The 23,269-nt window shown below is 36.3% G+C and overlaps 1 protein-coding gene across 1 annotated transcript in view; it reads right to left on the bottom strand.

The window, feature by feature from the left end:
* The window catches only part of LOC150085562 (RNA-binding region-containing protein 3), a 201,272-nt gene that overhangs the window by 7,287 nt on the left and 170,716 nt on the right, over positions 1-23,269 (bottom strand). Inside the window, exons 9-11 of the mRNA XM_090373348.1 lie at positions 18,834-18,928; positions 13,033-13,091; positions 4,594-4,726 (exon numbers count right to left, since the gene is read on the bottom strand). Coding sequence (XP_090229474.1) covers positions 4,594-4,726; positions 13,033-13,091; positions 18,834-18,928 — 287 coding nt within the window. The remainder of the gene's footprint in view (positions 1-4,593; positions 4,727-13,032; positions 13,092-18,833; positions 18,929-23,269) is intronic.

Below are 23,269 nucleotides of genomic sequence, written 5' to 3'. Positions count from 1 at the left end.
AAATCAAATAAAAATTTGTATGCTTTATTGTGGTTCAATTTTCTACCATAGGGATCATTCTGTTCCCACTGAAGACCAAGGTCAAATATTTGGCAAAGGCTTGGGCTTATTTCAATTTAAGGACAAAACCATTATTTACAATTCTGCCTCAATTGTTAATATCATTTCAAATTGCATAGAATCACCAACTAGCTCTCTAATAAAGGCCACCTACCAGCTGATGAGAAGCTCATAGCTGTAATACAGCTGTTTGGTGGCATCTTAGATTTTTAAATGTATAGTGGATTCTTGTTTAGGTGATTCTGTACAATTTAAAAAGATATTAGTGACTTAGGCCAAACCATGGATAATGGATTTTGCCTCTAAGTCGAAAATAAGCCCAAGCTTTAGTGCCAAATACTTGATTCACTGATACATGGCCTTAGTGCCAAATACTTTATTTGGTGAGAACATGCTTAAGTGGGAGTAGTATGATCCTTGTGATAGAAAATGTACAGCATATGAATTTTATTTTATTTCAATGAGTTCAAATATCCTTCTGCAATCCTATAGTAATTTATTGACAGGGAGAGTGTAGCCCAGTTTTAGGGTTAAAGGTGCATATAATGGTCATTATGAGCTTAAATGGAATTTGTAACTTCCATACACCTTAGTTGTTCAATTTAAAGAAAATATTTTATTCACAGTTTGGCACATCTTCTAACAGAGGCTACCTGCCAGCTGACGAGAAGCCAGTAGTTTTGAAATAGTGGTGGATGCTACATAGTTTAAAAAGATATTAGCAACTTGAGCAGGATTGTAGATAGCAGTACCTGTCTAGAATATAAAAACATAAGCTCAAGCTTTAGTACCAAAGCTGAGTATTTAGCATTAAGGCTTGAGCTTATGTTCTTATATTTTAGATGGGTACTGTTATCTGCAATCGTGTTCACTTAACTTTAATCTACAATCCTGTTAACTTAACTTTAATCTACAATCCTGTCTAAGTTGGCAATATCTTATACTTGTTACTTGTACTTGTACAGTCTGTACTTTTTAACAGAAGGGACTGCTTCTACAGGGATGGGATACACTTAAATAGAAAGGGTGCTAGAATATTTGCTGACGCTATCGAGGCAGTGTTAGGTGGGTCGGAAAACTGCTAGCTTGGGGGGGATACAAGGACTAATAGATTAATAGCAGCCACTGGCAGAGGTGAAAGTGATTCTTGCACTGCTTCTATTGGAATGAGCAGAAGCCTGGAAAACAAGATGCAGGATATTTCAGAGACTGCTGGGAGTCATTGCGGTACAAGTAAACACATGGGTTGTGTTAGGATAGCTAAGAAAAAGAACAGGTGCATGTATACTTGCGTGGTACACCAATGCTAGGAGTTTGGTAAATAAATTTGATGAATTTGAGGTATTGCTCAAAGCATCAAAGGCGGATATTGTTGGGATATCAGAGACGTGGTGTCACACAGATATAAGGAATGCAGAAATGGAATTTGGGGAGTACAACATCTACAGAAAGGATAGGAAGGGAGGAGGGTTATGCTATTAGTTAAGAAACACAAAATCCAAGGAAGTGAAGCCAGTCGACATCGCTGGGCAGCGCAGTGTTGAGTGAGTTTGGTGTGACATAAGCATAAGGAGATCAAAATTGAGAGTAGGAGTGTGCTATAGGCCTAATGACTCTGATGAGTATAATAAGAAACTGTACAGGGAAATAGAGTGGGCCAGTAAATCAGAGAGCCTTATAATGGGGGATTTTAATTTCCCAGATATTGACTGGAATTTGTGGGTTGGTCACTCACACACTAGAAAGGCTTTTGTGGATTTATTAGATGATTGTTTTCTACATCAGCATGTTCGGGAGGCAACTAGAGGGAGTAATACTCTTGATTTGATTATCAGTAGTGATTCTTCATGCATTAAGAATCTGCAGATAGAGGAACCACTAGGTGGCAGTGATCACAGTGTGCTGAAGTGGGATTTACTCAAAGAGGTAACTACCATCAGGGGTAAAGGGAAGGGTTTTTGCTTTCGTAAAGGCGACTACGGTGTCTGAGACAGTATTTAAATTCTATACAGTGGGACCAACTGAAGATGTTACCAACAGCAAATTCAAAATGGGAAGCATTCAAAGAACTTATCTTGGAAGCTACTAGGCTTTACATACCAACTAAGAAATATTGTTCAAGGTTTAGGCCTAAATGGATGTCAGATGAATTAATGAGACATATGACAGAGAAGAAAAATGCTTGGGATACATATAAATTAACACGTGACACAGAAGCCTATGATAGATATAAGTTGATCTGTAACCAAGTTACAAAGGAAGTTAAGCAGGCGAAGGCAGATTACGAGAAATCTTTGTCAAAGGATGCAAAGAAAAACAGTAAAGAGTTCTTTTCTTATATAAACTCTAGAAGGAAGGGGATGAATCAGATTGCTCCACTTGATATCGATGGTTCAACTGTTGATGATCCTGCTCAGGTTGCTAACAAACTAAATGAGTATTTTGCATCTACATTCACATCTACATGAGAAGTTATTCAGGGAGGGGAATGCCAGAGGTGTATTCAACTCTGGCAGTAAGCTAGATAATCTTGTAATAACTGAGAGTAAAGTGGAGGAGAAATTGTTGAAGATAAACACAAGAAAGGCACCTGGGGTGGATGGGATCTATCCAGTTATATTAAAGGAGGCAGCAAAAGAAGTAAGCAAACCCTTAGCCATAATTATGAGAGCTTCCTTGGATTCAGGGGAGATACCCATAGACTGGAGATGTGCAAATGTGACCCCAATTCACAAAGGAGGATCAAAGGCTGACAAAAGTAATTATAGACCTGTGAGTTTAACTTCTGTTCCAGGAAAATTAATGGCACTGGTTAAGGAAGCACTGCAGGATCATCTGGACAAGACTTCAGTTATAGTTCAGACACAGCATGGTTTTGTTAAGGGGAAGTCTTGCCTGACCAATTTGATTGGATACTATGATGCAGTCACAAAAGAACTGGATGCAGGGAATAACTTTGATATTATATACTTGGATCTTAGAAAGGCTTCTGATACTGTTGCACATGGAAGACTGCTGCACAAATTGGAGCAGTGTGGCATTGGAGGCAAATTTCTGCTATGGATAAAGGGGTGGTTGAGGGGGAGAAGACAGAGAATGGTAATTAATGGACACTGCTCATCGTGGACTAATGTTATTAGTGGAGTCCCTCAGGGTTCAGTGTTGGGTCCATTATTGTTTTCTGTATTTATAAATAATATTTATGATGGTATATCAAGCTTAATGTCCAAGTTTGCAGATGATACAAAAGTTGGCAGGGTTGTTAAGGACACTACTGATGCTATGCTGCTGCAACAGGATCTAGAAAGGCTGAGCAGATGGGCTGAGAGGTGGCAAATGAAGTTTAACATTGACAAATGTAAAGTACTACATATGGGAAACAGCAACCCCAGAGGAATGTATCAACTCTGTGGTACTACACTGACAGTGGCAGAAAATGAAAAGGACCTGGGGGTAATTGTGCAGGCAGATATGAAGTTTTCTGAGCAGTACAGACGGGCTGCAAGAATAGCTCATGGTGTCTTATCAATGATATACAGGAATTTTTCTAGCAGGGATAGGGAGGTGATTATTCCCTTGTATAAGGCAATGGTCAGGCTACACCTTGAGTACTATATACATGTCTGGAGGCCTCATTTCAAGAAAGATGTAGAGCTGGTGGAACGAGCACAGAGAAGGGCAACAAGGTTGGTGAATGGAACAAAGGGTTACTCTTACGAAGAAAGGCTTAAGTTTTGCAAATTACAGTGTCTGGAGACTAGGCACCGGCGAGGTGATCTGATAGAGGTGTATAAAGTCTTGAATGGTTTGAGCATGCTCAATGCTGATGGGATTCTGCCTCTTGCTCAGAATAATCACCTGAGAGGGCATAAATTCAAATTGAGGAAAAACAGATGTAGGATAGATGTCTGGAAATTTGTCTTTAGCCAGCGAGTAGTTGGTTGGTGGAACAGACTTCCATCCCTTGTTGTGGAAGTTGATAGCCTAAATAAATTTAAGGCTCAGCTGGACAGGTATTTTGAACAAATGGAGGGGTGAAGTGGAAGTTTTTTTTGTTTTTTTTTTTCCTGGCTGATGCTGCATAAGCTTGCTTTCTTGCATCATATGCCTCTACTAATACTAATGCTAATATCTCTTCAAATTGCACAGCATCCACCACTACTTCAAAACCACTGGCTTCTTGTCAGCTGGCAGGTAGCCTCTGTAGCCTTTGAATCATATAATCCCCATGATTGAAAATTGAATGCAGTAAAATGCACAAATTTTATTTGCACTGTTTCTCTTTTCCAACTATTTATTGGAATAAAGATGAAATAAACATTTTCCCAAAAACATCAATATAATATAGGAGCAGGTTAATCATGGGGAGAATGTGGTAAATTCCATGTAAATTGGTGAATATGAACAGTACTTAAAAAAAAAAAAAAAGTTAAGGTAACCATATGATAAATCCTTGACTAACACAAAAATATGACTCATGGTAGGAAAAAAACAGTAAGCAGTAAACTAAATCAAAAATATAAAAAAGGATACAATCACTAAAGGTTTCCCATGAAGCAAATAACCATTGGTTTCCTTTACAGCCAATATGGCCTGTTTTTCATTATGCAGAGTTACAAAAGCTTGTCCTTTCATCCTACCTTCTTTCATCAAGCGAATGTCGAACCTATATATATATATGAAGTTATGTAGAAGAATATAAGAAATAGAAAAAGAGAAAGAGTGGCAGAACAGATTAATGCCATCAAATTTATGATTGTACATTACATCTGTCTGTATATAACAATTTTTTAGTTAATTATAAATACCAACGAGATAAACTGGATAATTTAGCATAAAAGTATTAGGGGCGAAAACTATACTCATTAGTTCAAAGGGCCAAGTATTTAGGTAACCTAAGTTGGACTTCTTTGTTGTACCCTATAAATAAACACATAAAATATAATAAAATAAAATAGAATAAAAATAAATGAAATAGTAAAATTAAAATGATAATATAGCTAATTATAGATATATGGATACATTGAATGGAACATTAACTAGGTCTAGCTCCACTCAGTATATCCCATCAATAATTAGCTAAGGCTATCTGTTTCTGTTTGCCATTTGCCAGTTTTTCTATGTTCAAATATACTGAGAATTTACTATGAATATATAATCAAATTGGTTTAATTACTTCAATATACCTTAAATTTAGCAGAAATTGGGCTAGCAGTTATTCTGCCAGTTTTTCTGCTAAATTTAAGGTATATTAAAGTAATTAAGCCAATTTTATTATATATATATATTCACAGTAAATTCTCAGTATATTGGAACATAAAAAAACTGGCAAATGGCAAACAAACAGATAGCCTCAGCTAATTATTGATGGGATATATTGATTGGAGCTAGCCCTACTTAATGTTCCATTCAATATATCCATATATCTATAATTAGCAATATCATTTTAATTTTACTATTTCATTTTATTTTTATTTTATTCTATGTGTTATTTATAGGGTACAACAAAGAGGTCCAACTTAGGTTACCTAAATACTTGGCCCTTTGAACTAATGAGTATAGTTTTCACCCCCTAATACGTTTATGCTAAATTCTCCAATTTATCTCGTTGGTATTATAATTAACTAAAAAAATTGTTATATACAGGGTGTCTCAAAAATATTGGTACAAACATTTAGGGGAGGTAGGTAACATCTAAAGGAATGTCAATTGCATAGGAACCCATAACCGGAAACGTCACGGGAAAGTAGTAGCAGAGTCACAATAACCAGACATAAGACAGTAATTAGTGGCAAATATTTATTTGACATAATATTAACAATGGAGTACGAGATGGATGCATTTCATGATGTTACAACAGATGCTCGAAGGTTCCACCATGAGACACGATGCATGCATGACACCGATGCAGCATGGATTGGTGGTCACGGTCGAACACACCTGGAGTTTCTTTGACAGTAGCAGCAGCGCAGATGAGTCTCGCCACGAGATCCATTTCCGTCTCCACAGGCGATTCATACACGATAGATTTGAGGGCCCCCCACAGAAAGAAATCAAGGCTCAATAAATCAGGTGAGCGTGGGCCAGGCAACGGGTCCAACACGGTCAATCCATCAATGCCCAAAATGTCTGTTCAAATGGTCACGAACACACCTTCCATAATGGGCAGGCGCCCCGTCATGTTGAAACCAAATGTTGTGTCTCACATTTGCTGGAACATCGTCAAGTAACCCTGGTAGAACTTGTTCAAGAAAGATCCGATATTTAGCGGAGTTCATGCAGGATGGTAACAGGTATGGGCCGACTAAGCAGTCACCGACCATACCTGCCCACACATTTATTGCGAAGCGATGTTGTGCCGCATGGGGGCGCACACCGTCTGGGCCTTCTGCTAATCCATATACTAGGTGCATGTCTGTCAGCTCACAGTTCGTATATCGACGTATGCTCTTCGTGCGACGACTACTGCTTGAATGAGTAAACCAGAAATTTTCTCTCTTGCGAACTGAGGAACAGCGGCATGTACCGACTTACAGTGACGTTTCCGGTTATGGGTTCCTATGTGATTCACATTCCTTTAGATATTACCTACCTCCCCTAAATGTTTGTACCAATATTTTTGAGACACCCTGTATATATACAAAAAGATTGAAATCAGGATTAATAAATTAAAAAATTAAGGAATATCAATTCTTATTACATAGCAATAATAATCTATTAAGTGAAAATGAGAGAATAAGAACAAAATAAGCACAAAAAAATCTGAACAATTTTAAATTTCAAGATTCAAAAAATTATGAAATGCAGTGAAAAAGTAACTAAGTGATAAAGTAACTCTTTCAGTTTGAAGTGTTTAAATGGGAGAAAAAAAAAATCATTCGTCTATTCTAAGATAAGTTAACATCTCTTTTCAAGAGTTAAATATGGTCTTAAAATGAAATACAATTAATTGAGTAAAGAAGTAGGGTACCATTTCAGTGCAGGTACTAAAATAGTTTTAGAAAATAATGCTACTCTGCCTGGAGACCATGTTGTCCCTCCAGAAACATACATGACAGAGTTTGGGCTTAGGCTGTTTAGGAATAACTACATTTATCCATGAGTCAACCTAAAATAACTAATATTGTTTTTAATCAAATAATATGACCAGTAGGTGAATCTGCAATTCATTAAAATTTGGAAGGAACTGTTTTGAGTGTTCTGGAACTATTTGGTTCCATTAAGTGGTAACTTTTAAAAAATCCTAATGCAGAGTGGCTTAATTTTCTATAACTTTCACTATCTGTATTTAAATAGTAATTAAACAAACCAGAAAACAATACAACTGAATAAGATACATTTTTTTTTTTCTCCCTTGAATGCTGGGGCAAAGATTTCACTGCAAAGTGAAAGTTTCAAAAAAAGTTTCCAAAAAGTTAGCGGAAACAATAATTTATGATGTAGAGAAGTTTGTCAGAAAGTCAAGGGCAAGACTGACAAATATTAATAGTTATACTTAGAGAACTATTTCTCTGTCCTGCAGTTCTTGCACAAAGCAAAAAACTAAAATTTCATAAAAATATATTTAGAATCAGTAGGGGACAAACCGATACCTTTATCCTCATAGTTAGCAGACCACAGGGTTACATCCTCCCCACCACTTCAGAGAAAGAAAAAAATCCCTAACACATTCAGCCTATTCAACCCTATATTCAGCTTATTCAAGTGTTTAGGAGTCTTGAAAACCTCATTTTATATGTGCTCCGCACTAATCTCTGAACTATGCAAAAAACTACAAACCACATATTTTCTCATAAGAGCACCCCATCTTACACCTCCGCCTATCCTATATGATATTCTTTGTATACTTTCTTCCAAGGACATCCTCTCCTTAGAAAGGAGGAGACGTACTTGAATTGGATAACTGAATTTGAATAGTATATTTTATAACATGCTTAAATTTAATTTAATACAAAAAAAAAATTATACAAATGGGAGTCAAGATTTTGAATGTTATCTTGGTTGATTCTTAAATCCTTTGAAACTACAGCTCTCAGGTTTACTTAGTTTGGCCAACTTGTCTATACACTAGCATGATTTACTACCCAGTCATCCTGCAATTAAAGTAATTTTTTCACAGTGCCAAACATGTCTTATTTATGCATATAAGACAAGCATATCACTATGGTAGAGCTGTTAGCAATCCTGAGTATAACTCCCATGCGCAAGCACACTGTGGGAGACCACCCAGGTGTGAACAAATGTAAGCAGGGGTCGAGATGTGGCACCCACACCACACGAAGAATGCCGCCCCTCTGTGTTCCCAGGCAATACTAGGTGGCAGATGACTATCATCAACTGGTGCAATAACACCACTTTACTTATCGGAGGCTTGAAGTGATGGAATCCATGTTTAGTCTTCAGAGCTAAGTTCCAGTCAACACTTCCCCATCTCTTCCATCATGCAGTATGATTAATGACTTTTGAGGTTATGATGAACTTCGTGGCGGGATCCAATATTCCTTACATTTTGAGGGTACAGCTCTAAAACGGTGTTGGCAGGCCGGCCAGCCACTAGTTAGTACACCGGACCGAACTTATTGGTAACTCTCTAGGAGGCTTCCGGATCAGCTAGTGTATAATCTTGCTACCACTACTCTGCCAGATAGTGACTGGAGGGAATCTGAGTAGTGTGTATGCGGGAAGGGGGGCATTGTTGAGGCCAAGTTATGTCAAGGATCTGGGTATATTCTTACCATGTGTATGCTATATCCAAAATTTCACTACTACATGCAGCAAGTCTTTCCCCCCCCCCCCACTTTTTCTTTTCAATTCATGGTGAATACACCATGAATTGACAAACTAATAGAGAAAACTTATCTGCGAAAAGATCTAAACCTCCAAAACACTTCCTAGTTCATTTCACAAATATACATGGCCTCAGTTCTAAACTTAATGATGTCCATTTCCACTTGCATTCTGCCAGACCCCAGTATTTTTTCTGACAGAATTTCAGTTATTGGTTGATTCAACCATTACTCATCTCAGTTGCCCAAATTATTCACTGTATAATTCCTTTCGCCTCAAAGGTGGTACTTGTGTGTATGTCCGTTCTGATATTCCCTGTCAAAGACTAAGTAATTTGGAATCGCCTCTTTTCGATCTTCTCTGACTTAAAATCTCTCTACCTTTTTCTGTCAAAGTCATCTGTTGTCTCTACCATTCTCCCAACTCCACTAATCACTTGGAACTCTGACTTCCTCTCTTTGCCACTTGACTTTCTCCAGTCCAACCTTCCTAACAGTGAGGTAATTTTCCTTGGTGATTTTAATGTTCACAACTCCAGCTGGCTTCTGTTTTCTAGTCACACAGACCCAGCTGGTTGAGATGCTGAGGCTTTTGCAATTACTAACGATGTCACACAGATTGTTCATTTACCTACCAGGATACAGGACAATTCTAACCATACAGCCAACACGCTTGATCTTTTTCTCACAAACAACCCTTCTAAGAACATGGTCAGAGTGAGTGGTCCTTTAGGCACCTCAGATCACAGCTTGGTGATTGTCTGTTATCCAATGGAGCCTTCATCTCATGGCTATTCCCAACCTCGTGTTGTTTGGCATTACAAAAATGAAAAATGGGATGACCTGCGAGATTTCCTTTTTCTTTTCCTTGGTCGGATTACTGTTTCAAAACTTCTGATGTCAACACTTGCTCAATTCTTATCAGTGAAATTATTCTTGTAGGAATGGAATCCTTTATTCCACACTCCACTTTAAAATCTCGTCCATTATCTAAACCTTGGTTTTCCAATAAATGTGCTAATGCTGTTCAAGAAAAGAATGTTGCATATCGTAATTGGCTTGCTTCCAATTCTTCAGTTTAATTTTCTGCCTACACTAAAGCTTGCAACAATTGTAAAGCAGTTATTAATCAGTCCAAAGTAGATTTTGAACAAGCTAAGAGTAGAAAACTTGCTTCTTGCCCTAATGGCAGCTGAGCATTCTGGTCACTTGCCAAAGCTATTGGCCGCAACTTTTGCCCATCTCTGCTCCCACTTCTGTCAAAACCAGATGGTTCTATCGTTGCTTCAGGCAATAAACGAGACCTGCTAGCATCCAATTTTTCTTGCAACTCATATATTAATGATCTTGGTAAAACACCTCCCACCATTCCCAACACGCTCCATTCAATGCCTCTTGTGGTCTTCCATCCAAAAGATGTCAGAAGAATTTTAACAAATCTTGATGCTAAAAAGCTCCAGGTCCTGATGGTATTTCTCCACTTGCTCTCAAAACCTGTGCTCCTGAACTTACTCCTGTTCTTTGCCGCCTTTTTTCACTTTCTTATTCCAAAGGTATTTTTCCTTCTGCTTGGAAATTTGCTCATATCCAGTCAATTACTAAAAAGGGTGACAAATCACTCCCACCCAATTTTTGTTCCATTGCAATTACTTCTACTTTTTCTAAAGTAATGGAGAAATCAATTAACTGCCAACTCTTAAACTACCTAGAAACCTTCCTTCTGATCAACGATCGCCAGTATGGATTCCGTCAGTGGTGACCCACTGGTGGGTCGACACTGACTTATTCTGGCTTATGTTACCCATTTATGGACAAATTCAATGGAAAAGTTTGGTGAAGTACAAGCAGTTGCTCTTGTCATCTCAAGGTTTTTCAATCGCGTTTAGCATAAAGGTCTTCTAAACAAGTTTCCATCTTATGGTTTGCCAACTGTTTTTAGTAATTGGTTATCCAGTTTTCTCTCTGGTTGCTCACTGAGGGTGATGGTAGATGGTTCTCTGTCTTCTAACTTCTCCACTAATGCTGGTGTACCCGAAGGTTCAGTTCTTTCCCCCACTCTTTTCCTCTTGTATATTAATGACCTTCTTCGATTGACCTGAAATCCTATCCATAATTTTTCAAACTGGAAAGTGCATTCCACTTTCCAGTTCGAGAAAAGTCACCCTGTTCAATCAGCTTCAACATTTTGAATTTCCACTACCAATTCCTTAAATGACGATCTCCGGGTAATTCTCCAGTGGGGCAAAGACAACTTAGTTGATTTCAGTCCTTCTAAAACTCAGTCCTGTCTTATATCTCACAAAAAGGTCTCTTTTTGGACTGACAAAAAAGGACAGATTTCTAGGCAGAATGATATATCTCTTTTGGGGATTACTCTGACTTCTAATCTCTCTTGGCACAAGCACATTACAAATATTGCTTCCTCTGCATCTCAAAAACTTGGTTTTCTCTTTCGCTCTCGGTGTTACTTTTCTTCCAAACAGCTGTTCACTCTGTAGCAATTGCAAATCTGCCCTACCATGGAATATTGTTCTGACATCTGGGGCGGTGCCCCCAAAACCCCTCTCTCTCTCTCTCTCTCTCTCTCTCTCTCTCTCTCTCTCTCTCTCTCTCTCTCTCTCTCTCTCTCAGGCTTCTAGATTCCATTCAGAAGAGGGCAGTTAGGTTAATTAATCACTCGTCTAACAGAGTCTCTCCACTTGCTGTCTCATAGATGTACTGTTTCTGCTGCATGCCTTTTCTACAGATACTTCCATGGGCACTGTTCTTCTGAATTGGCTTCTATAATTCCCATTCTCTCTTTCAAAACAGTCCAAACACATTCCACCACCAGCCAACATCCATTTACTGTCCAACTTCAAACTCACAGAACCAACTTTTCATCTTCTTCGTTTATTCATTCAAGTGCTGTTTTTTGGAACAACCTTCCTTCGTATGTCTTTCCTGAAAATTACAGTCTACAGAAGTTCAAGTCTAATGTCAACAAATATCTTCTTTCGTCTTCTCAACCTCCAACTCAAAATCAAGATTGTGTATAGATGTTTGCCATTAATCTACATGTAGATTTTAATGAGTTAAGAGGACTCTGTTTTTTTCAGATGTCAAAAGCAAGATTGAGGCATCAGAAGAGCACCCTAGGATATAAGGCTTTATGAATTTATACAGCTGCAGCCACAAAAAACATTCAAGATGCATACTGTGAGGAAACTCTACGTGCAAAGGAAAAGTTCAGTTCTGGCAAGTAGAACTTGTCTAAAAAACTGAATTCAATCCACTACAATATTCATAACAACTCACAATGGATGGAAAAGAGTGAAAACTTGAAAAGTGGGTTCTACACATGTTGTCACTGTGTAGAATATCACCGTAGATTAGAACTGGACAAATTACAAGAGAGAAGTCAAGTCAAGAAGCAGTCATCACCTCAAATAAGTTTTACTTTGTATTTTATGGGGATATTTAGAGCTATTGAGTCAACTAATGCCATCGCAGCCAAATTAATGGCATTAGCATACAAGCAAAATGTTTTCCTTGAACAAGTAACTAAGGCATTGTGTTTTACCTAGAAAATGTGCTTCCTTATACTGCTAACATCATAGTGGCAAAATTAAGGTGTTTGATTAGGCAAAAAAATTCGCAATGGTTGTATTAGCCAGACCAGTTAGTTAGTTAGTTAGTTATTTGGTTTTTAGGAACATTAGCAACTAAGGCCATATTGCTCCGGGATATGCAGCGGTCATTCCCTGACCTTTCCGCATCCTCCGTATTTGGTGGTGACGGGCTCGAACCCCGGTCTAATCAAGAAGTGCGTGCTACACACTGCTGCTCCTTCCCACCTGGCTACGGAGGCACCTGCCAGATCATAAACTACTAGAAAAAGGAATGGATAACCACTAGATTACTACCTATTCAGAAGTCAACGTTATCCTGATGGAAAAGAAATCAAAGTTCTGAAGCTGTCACAACAGCACCCTATTCACATTCTTTGCATCAAAGGAATTTCGTAAAAATGTTGAAATGCTTATAGTAAGAGAGAGAAAGTCAAAGAGAAGGAAAATATAAACTTAATTCAGTACATTCGTATTTTGAATCAAAATACAAGTATACCGAATTTCTAAAAAGAAAGAAAAATACGAAATATGAAGACTTTTGATCCCATAAAAGAAATAATTTATAAACTACTTACATCTCCTTTTCTTCTGCAGAACTTCTATCAACATATTTTCCAAATATATAGTGCAAATCCTAAAAGTTGAAGTATAAATCAGTAATTAGTTTTATCATGAAACTAACAAAAAATAAAGTAAAACTTCATAATTACAGCATTAAAAATTGTAATTTTTTAAAAATTTTAGGACCTAGGACCAAAAATGAATCAAATCTGCATTCTGTCATGTCAGGAACAGGTACAAATGTAACTGCATTTATACTGGAATAAAGCAGGTCAATGAAAGAACTTAGCAACTCCCAACAGGGAGTAATATAGGAAGCCATATTAGCAATTAATCTGTTTGTGCCTCTGCAACAAAACAGCAACACCCTAGATCAACAGCAGTTAATATAATCACCAAACGAAACCATCACTGTTCTATTACAGTTGGGAAATGTCCAGATAGTTTGCATAAGTTGATAGAAAGAAACAGGAGGGAGTTTACAAGAGTAGTACATAGATCCTATCAAAACATTGAAATCCCATTTGAATATTGTGAATCAGGATTTCAAGGCCACAGGAAGTGATATTAGTGCAAAGACAATATTATAGAGCTGCATAGCATCAAATTTTACAGAAGAGATGTAGAACAAAAATCAAACACTACGGCAGTACAACCCACTGTAATTGGTTCCTGGAACACTGTAAAGCTGTGCTGTTGGGTAATTTATCATGGTTTTTCCAACCTGATGGCTATGCCTTGATCTGGTGAATGCCCAGAAACCTTACAAACTGATGTATTAATAGTATGAGTAAGGCCTTTTCTGTTTCAGTATGACAATGCATCATGTCATAATGCACAGCAAGTGATGCCTTGGGTTGAACTATGGATGTGCAAAACCTTAATTGGCCTGACTAGACCCCCCAACTTTAATATTATTGAACACCTTTGGGGTGAACTGGAACATTTGTTTTGTGCAAGGCCAAACATGCAAACTGTCAGCAGCTGAACTGATTGATTGTTGAAGAAATGGACCAAAACCCGGCCTTATGTTATCAAAGGTGGATCAACACATTAGGATCTTTGAAGCATGCAAGTGTGTGTGTGTGTGTGTGTGTGTGTGTGTGTGTGTGTGTGTGTGTGTGTGTAAACAAGCACACAAAATAGAAAGGGGAAAAAGTTGCTACAAATCATGGGTTTTCAATCTGAAATGTTGAAATTTTTTTTTTATCTATGGTAAGGTATTATGTCATTACATTATTCTCTTGGCATTACAACAGTGAAATATGCCAGAGACCTTGTCATTCTGATATGAACAAAAGAATGTGTAGGGAAAAGTGGTACTACAGAAAAGAGATTAATAGTAAACCAAACCACTGTGTTATAATAAATTCATACAGAAATATTTCAATGCGGCCAACAATGCTGTATAATACTGTACAAACCTGTGCAATGTTCCATATACATGTACAGTTTTGTTGACTTGCAATATTTGTTGGCCATACTGAAAATCATCTTTTACTACTAATATATAAAGAGAATAGCACCATATTAGTTGTACTAGGTAAAAATTCAAACACTTCGGATTGACGACCCATAATAAGCAAATAAAGCTAATATCAAAATTTAAAAGTTTACCCTCTTTTAAATTTTGATATTTTGTAAAATAATACATATTTGTTTCTCTTATGGAAGTGGATATATATGAACCATTCCATGTAGTGTTTTAATGAATATCAGTATAAACAAAATACTTCTTTTAAGCTACAGCCGGACAGGCAAATCAAAACACTGAAGTTAATAAACCTTGTTTTTATTGCTTTGCCTGGCCATGTTGGTAGGAGAAATCTCGATGTTTGGATAAAATTTGTGAATAAATGCAAGAACTTTTCCTAGCATAATATGGAGTGCTTATATGGTTTTTATTGTTTAAAAATTTAATAATAAATTTTGATTGATTGTGATATGGAGTGACTCACTGGTAGATGTCAGGCTGTCCATTGTTGTTGTCAATTTTTATTTGAAAGTTATTTCAGGAAGTATGCTTTTAAGAGTAGAAAAATAAGTAAGAGATGAATCAGATTGGTCCACTGGATATTGATGGTTCAACTGTTGATGATCCTGCTCAGGTGGCTAACAAACTAAACGAGTATTTTGAATCTACATTCACACATGAGGAGTTATGCATTCCCCTTCCTGAATAACTCCTCATGCCAGAGGTGAAGTAAACTCTGGCAGTGAGTTGGATGTTTTTCTAATAATCGAGAGGAAAGTGGAGGAGAAATTGTTGAGAATAAGCATAAAAAAGGCACCCGGGGTGGATGGAATCTATCCAGTTATATTAAAGGAGGCAGCAAAGGAAGTAAGCAAAGCCTTAGCCATAATTATGAGAGCTTCCCTGGACTCAGGGGAGGTACCCATAGACTGGAGATGTGCAAATGTGATCCCAATTCACAAAGGAGGATCAAAGGCTGACACAAGTAATTATAGACCTGTGAGTTTAATTTCTGTTCCAGGAAAATTAAGGGAGGCACCGGTTAAAGAAGCACTGCAGGATCATCTAGACAAGACTTCAGTTATAGCTCGGACACAGCATGGTTTTGTTAAGGGAAAGTCTTGCCTGACCAATCTGATTGGATACTATGATGCAGTCACAAAAGAACTGGATGCAAGGAATAACTTTGATATTATATATTTGGATCTTAGAAAGGCTTCTGATACTGTTGCACAAGGAAGACTGCTGCACAAATTGGAGCAGTGTGGCATTGGAGGCAAATTTCTGCTATGGATAAAGAGATGGTTGAGGGGAAGAAGCCAGAGAATGGTAATCAATGGACACTGCTCATCGTGGACTAATGTTATTAGTGGAGTCCCTCAAGGTTCAGTGTTGGGTCAATTGTTGTTTTCTGTATTTATAAATGATATTGATGATGCTATAGCTTAATGTCCAAGTTTGCAGACGATACAAAGGTTGGCAGGGTTGTTAAGGACACTACTGACAGTATGCTGCTGCAACAGGATCTGGAAAGGTTGAGCAGATGGGCTGAGAGGTGGCAAATGAAGTTTAACATTGACAAATGTAAAGTACTAACATATGGGAAAAAGTAACCCCCAGAGCAATGTATCAACTCTGTGGTACTACACTGACAGTGGTAGAGAATGAAAAGGACGGGCTGCAAGAGTAGCTCATGGTTATTGTTATTTTGTTTTTAGGAGCATTATTGCTCCGGGAATATGCGGTGGTCATTCCCTGACCTTTCCGCATCCTCTGTTTTTGGTGGTCACGAGCTCGAACCCCGGTCTAATCAAGAAGCGTGTGCTACGCACTGCTGCTCCTGCCCACCTGGCTACGGAGGCACCATAGCTCACAGTGTCTTGTCAATGATATACAGGAATTTTTCTAGCAGGGATAAGGAGGTGATTATTCCCTTGTATAAGGCAATGGTCAGGCCATTGCCTTATATAGTACACCTTGAGTACTGTATACAGGTCTGGAAGCCTCATTTCAAGAAGAATGTAGAGCTGCTGGAATGAGTACAGAGAAGGACAACAAGATTAGCGAATGGAACAAAGGGTTGCTCTTACGAAGAAAGGCTTAATTTTTGCAAATTACAGTGTCTGGAGACTAGACACCGGCAGGGTGATCAGATTGGCCTTGAATGGTTTGAGCATGCTCAATGCTGATGGGATTCTTCCTCTTTCTCAGAATAATCACCTGAGAGGGCATAAATTCAAATTGAGGAAAGACAGATGTAGGATAGATGTGCGGAAATTTGCCTTCAGCCAGCGGTTAGTTGGTTGGGGGAACAGACTTCCACTCCTTGTTGTGGAAGTTGATAGCCTAAATAAATTTAAGGCTCAGCTGGACAGGTATTTCAAACGAACAGAGGGGTGAAATGGGAGTGGTTTTTTTTTTTTTTTTTGCTGATGCTGCATAAGCTTGCTTTCTTGCATCAGATGGCCTCTACTGATGCTAATGCCTACAAAAAATATTCTACTATATATTTTCAAAAAATTAACTGCCATAGCGACAAATATTATTTCATTTTTTTCAACTGATCTTAATATTCAAAACTAGAAAAACAATATCATTCTAAAATACTAAGAATATGTAGCAGCATGATAAGGTTGTGAAAGGTAGTACCCACTAATTATATATTTTGTTTCATATATTTCATAAAAAATTACCTCTTCCCCCTGAAGAGGTGATATTTTTTAAAAATTTTCCTAAAATAAGTTTATTCACAAAGAAATTTACTTACACAAAATCTGATCAACTAAATTAATGAGTAACATCTCAGGACCATGTAAACTAAAAAAAAATAAAATAAAATAAAAAAATAAATAAAGTTTTTTTTTTTTTTTTTTCCCAGCCACTGATGAAAAATTACAAGGCACTCTTTCTTTCAGCAGCTGCCATTTGTGAACTTTTGTGTTAATTTGTGTAACAGTATTTTACTCATATGCATGAGCCATTTGTGTTAATTTGTTTGACAGTATTTTACCCATATGCATGACTATCAAAAGCATGTAACTTATTTCTTAAAATAATTAACTGACATATAAGGCAATGAGAAATTTAAAAGGAGTCAACAAATCTGGATGGCTAATCTTATATGTTCAATTAGCATTAACAAAGGCACATGATGCAAGAAAGCAAGCCTATATAGGATCGGCCAAAAAAAAAAAAAAAAAAACCTTATTTCACCCATCCACTTGCTCCAAATGTTTATCAAGTTTTCTGCCTTGAATCTATTTAAGCTATCAACTTCTACAATGACAGATGGAAGTTTGTTCCACCATCAACCAACCGCAAACGTCCACACATCTATCCTACAACTGTCTTTCCTCAATTTGAATTTATGCCCTCTCAGGCTATTATTCTGAGCAAAAGGAAGAATCCCACCCGCATTGAGCATGCTCAAACCATTCAAGGCTTTATACACCTCTATCAGATCACCTCACCGGTGCCTATTCTCCAGACACTGTAATTTACAAAACTTAAGCCTTTCTTTGTAAGAGCAACCCTTTATTCCATTCACTAATCTTGTTGCCCTTCTCTGTGCTCGTTCCAACAGCTCTACATCCTTCTTAAAATGAGGCCTCCAGACGTGTATACAGTACTCAAGGTGTGGCCCGACAATTGCCTTATACAAAGGGACAATCACCTCCTTATCCCTGCTAGAAAAATTCCTGTATATAATTGACAAGACACCATGAGCTACTCTTGCAGACCATCTGTACTGCTCAGAAAACTTCATATCTGCCTGCACAATTACCCTCAGGTCCTTTTCATTCTCTACCACTGTCAGTGTGGTACCACAGAGTTGATACGTTACTCTGGGATTACTGCTTCTCATATGTAGTACTTTACATTTGTCAATGTTAAACTTCATTTGCCACCTCTCAGCCCATCTACTCAACTTTTCTAGATCCTGTTGCAGCAGTGAACTGTCATTAACAACCCTGCCAACCTTCGTATAAACTGCAAACTTGGACATTAAGCCTGATATACCATCATCAATATAATTTATAAATACAGAAAACAACAATGGACTAAACACCGAATCCTGTGGGACTCCACTAATAACATTAGTCTACGAAGAGCAGTGTCCATTGATTACCACTCTGTCTTCTCCCACTCAACCATCCCTTTATCTATAGCAGCAATTTGCCTCCAATGCCACACTGCTCCAATTTATGCAGCAGTCTTCCATGTGCATATATTAATTGTTTACCATTTACAGATTGTTTATCATTCATTAATATATAAACAATTGTGCCAATTGTTTATATATTAATTTTTATATTTTAGAAACAACAGATGCTATCTCACCTTTTGCTCTGTTTGTTTTGCAAGATTTTTTATATATAATCTTGATGTAGGTTCTCCAACTTGGTAGCCTTTAAACACAGATAATGATTTCATTTCTAAAAAAATGATAAAAGTAATCAGATTTGTTTATATATTATTTCATAAAGTTAAAATGAAGATATAAAGCTGACATTTATAGATAGATATAAGACACAGACATGGGCCATTTTAATCATTAGTGCATATAAATGCATGCATTTGTAATGTTTATAGTAGTAGTAATTATTAAGCGATTTGTTTCATTAGTTTTTAAACTCAATATTAAACTCGGAAAACATTATAATAACACTAGCATGGGAAAAGAAGTTAACAGTGTTTTGCTTTAATTCTTGTGACATCAATGATGTTGGATGAGAGTACATTCTGTGAATGGTCAACATAACTGTTTTTTTTTAACTCTATGAACTTGACATAAAAACTGTATTTGTAACACAACAACCTTCAAAATGCAAAAATCAAATCTGCTGCTAAACTTATTGAATCACCAATCACAGAAAAGATTTAACTATATATTGTTTTTTGTGCTGTTTGTGAAAAGAATCTTCCATGCAAAAAAAAAAAAAAAAAAATTGTAGATCAATCAAAATGTGAAAGTAATATCACACTATAAAAAGAAAAAAAAAAAAAAAAAAATGAAAAATTACCAGATCAGTTGCTTTTAACATGTTTACTGCCGGAATGGAAACTTGTATCAAAATGAACCACAACTAGCCTTAATGCAAATATGCATCCATTTAATTAGTCAATAAATGAGTGCTGTAAAAGGAAAGGCACATGAAATGAATAACTGATCAATATTGGCACACTGAGTGTACCGTGGGCTATTTGCATTATGGCTGGGATTTTTCTTAACATCAATTGCACTGTCTAAAGAGCTATAAAAGCTGTATATATCACAGGTTCATATGTTTTTTGCTTATGTTAAAGTTATTTTACATAGCTTAGTATTTTTTTCTTTGCTTACGTTGAAGTTATTTTATCTAGTTTAGTAATTTTCACACGAAAAGGCAAAATTCTTTGAAGATTATGCTTGCTGAATTTTAATTCTTTAGTTTGTGATAAGTGCACAGAGAATCCAGTACTTTGTTTCGATGCTTTGCGGATTATCATAAAAAGCTAAAGTGAAATATAAATTGAAGCTGAATGTGTAATATAGCTGGTAATATGTAATAAGTAACATAACAGGTATATTTTGAATGAAATCACCATAGTGATTTCATTCAAAATGTTTGTGTGCTTATTTTTTTGCCAAAGCAACTAAGTTACAATGCATCAGTGTCTTGTGTCTATAAATTTGCATTTATTCTATGGTCTATTTTGCCAGATGAAAAACCAGAATTTCTGCACAGTAAAAACTACACAACCTCTGGCATTCCCCTCCCTCAATAACTCTTCATGTGTAAATGTTGATGCAAATATTCATTCAGTTTCTTAGCTACCTGAGAAGGATCATCAACAGTTGAACCACTGATATCAAATGGACCAATCTGATTCATCTCCTTCTTTTTAGAGTTTATATAAGTAAAGAACTCTGATGTTTTTCTTTGCAACCTTTGCCAAAGATTTCTCATAATCTGCCTTTGCTTGCCTAACCTCCTTTGTGACTTGGTTACAGACTAGCTTATATCTACCATAGGCTACTGTGTCGCCTGATAATTTATATTTCTTCTCTGCCACATGTCTCATTAGTTCATCTGACATCCATTTAGGCCTAAACCCTGAACAATATTTCTTAGTTGGTATGAAAAGCCAGTAGCTTCCAAGATTAATTCTTTGAATGCTTCCCATTTAGAATTTGCTGTTGGTAACATCATCAGTTGGTCCCACTGTATAGAATTTAAAAACTGTCTCAGACCACTGTAGTTACCTTTACAAAAGCAAAATTCCTTCCCTTTACCCCTGGTGGTAGTTACCTCTTTGAGTAAATCCCACATCAGCACACTGTGGTCACGCCACCTAGTGGTTCCTTTATCTGCAGATTCTTAATGCATGAAGAACCACTAACCCTTAAATTTCTTGATTTCAAAGTGCATTTCTTGTTTCTTCTTCTTTCTCATTAAGTATAGTGCTTGTTAGATGTTCATAGCAGTAAAATGGATATGAGTGAAATGAATGAGTACCAGCAGAATCTCATATACAATTAATAATACTGATAAATGCATACTACTTCCTACTATAAGAACTTAATATGAATTCCATGGATTATTCTCAAAATATCTAGTCAACATCTGCACTATTATCCATATTATAAATGTTGGCATAGTTATTTTACAAGGGTCAAGAGAAAAAGAATAACAAATTTTTGTAGGGTCTGTTGTGTAAACAAAATTCTCACAGTTAACAGCTGTTTCTGATTCATTACTGTTTTAAATTTGTGTCAAAGTTATAATTTTTTGTGATCTGGTCATACTGGAACATTTATTTTTATAATCAGATGAGTTTATTTTTAATTAAATTTTGCCATCAACATCAATTTTTAATATGAATCCTTTGTCTGAGACAACCATTTCAACAGTGAGTGTGCTGCATGAGAATAGGTCCCCACAGTGAATTTTAAATAGCAGCGAGCTCTGTGGAAATTTCTTTTAAGGAAGTTTGAAATTTTGTAAAATTTACACTTTGTATATAACAGCTTTCAAATATTAATGTGTTCTTTTCATTTACTGCCCAACACTAGAATAAAATTAGTCAAATATCAAATGAGAATTTTAAAAAAATAGAAAAAAAATTTGTACAAAAAACCAATGTTACTTTTTTGTTATAGTAATATCCTCTATATCTATTTATGTATCACTTAAATGATACATAAATAGATGTAGAGTTGTATCAGTTTTATCAAATTCTGCAAGAACTGAATTTTGATCCACATTAATTCTTCAATTCTGAAAGCCCATATCATCCAAATTGATTTTGTAAGTCCATATCATCCTAAGATATGATCCCCAATTTTCAAAGCTATTTTCATGCTGTTATCTATTAAAAACTGTATATGAGACACAGTTTACAACAAATAATAGAAGGCAGCATCTATTACAAAAATTTCAAGGCAATTCATACATTAACGGACACACTACTTGAAGTGACCTTCAAAATGTAGATTTATGTACAAAGTTCCCAGAGCCCACACATGAAAAACATAATTTATATATGCACTTCTAAAACGGTTAACCCCGCATTAGAATTTTAAGAGGAGTGGAAAATGCAATTTTTGCGTTCTTTAGTATTATTAACAGTAGTGTATCTTAATTTTCTGGAAAAAGCAAAAACATGGGGCAGTGGAAAATGATGCTCTTAGCCAGATGAAAACTTCAAATGATTAGTTGGTTGTATGTGGTATCTATGGAATGTGAGTTGACTGTGTTTAATTGATTTAAAAAGCACTAAGCAGATCAGACTCTCTATATACAGGGTATTTCTATTGTAAAAGGCACTGGGTCTATCTTGCTAATTTTTAAGTTTGGGTTATTTATCCTCTGAAACTTTTTTTTTTTCATATTTGGGTTGAAATTTTTGAATCTGTTGTTAAAATTGTACTAAATATTATCTTTCAGATTTTATGATTTCTAAATTAATACTCTGCCTAATTTTGGCAGCACTGCTTTTATCTCAATAGGAAAGCTCCCCCCCCTTCTTCAGTTTGGTCTAAAAATATCATTGCAGTACTCCTGAAATGAATGTAAACCAATTTTATTTGAAGAAAATCATAAAATCTACATAGTAATACTTAGAAAAATTTTAAAAACAGATTCAAATATTTTAGCTCAAATGTGACAAAAATGATCTAGACAACAAATAGTTTAAACATAAAAATAAACACGTTAAACCCCAGTATATATTTAATATAGATATCTTTTATATATAATTTAAAAAAAAAACAAGGCTATAATTTAACATCTTGAAAGATGGACAGCTGAGGAAAAAGTGTTGATGAACTGGAAAAGAATCGGTCAGTAACAGCATCAGAATTAAGTGGATCCTGCCTAATGCTAAAGCTATCCCTAAGAAAAATGAGAGCATTATAAGTATAAATCAGAATGTACAAACCGAACTGATGATAAAGAAGAAAATCATACATACTTGATTAGTCACTAAGTAGAGTTGGAAAACAAAAAAGGGAAGTTAGAATAGAACCAGAATGACTGCCTGGAAAAACAGCAGTATGACTTAATCAGATGTCTATCAAGAACAGTCAAATAGACATTGCATACTTAGATTACAGAAAAGCTTTTGATACTGTTGCACTTAAAAGATTTCTGTAATAAGTCAGAGCAGTGTGGCATTACGGGCAAGTTACTGTTATCGATAAAGAGACATATGTCAACTAGTCAACATCCATTTACAGTTCAACTGCAAACTCAGAAGACTAATTTTGTCTCTTCCTCACTTATACTTTCTAA

This window comes from Mastigoproctus giganteus, chromosome 5, assembly GCF_048544385.1.
Source record: "Mastigoproctus giganteus isolate SK-2022 chromosome 5, ASM4854438v1, whole genome shotgun sequence".
Classification (NCBI taxonomy): Eukaryota; Metazoa; Arthropoda; class Arachnida; order Uropygi; family Thelyphonidae; genus Mastigoproctus; species Mastigoproctus giganteus.
This window is presented reverse-complemented; position numbering and strand designations above follow the sequence as displayed.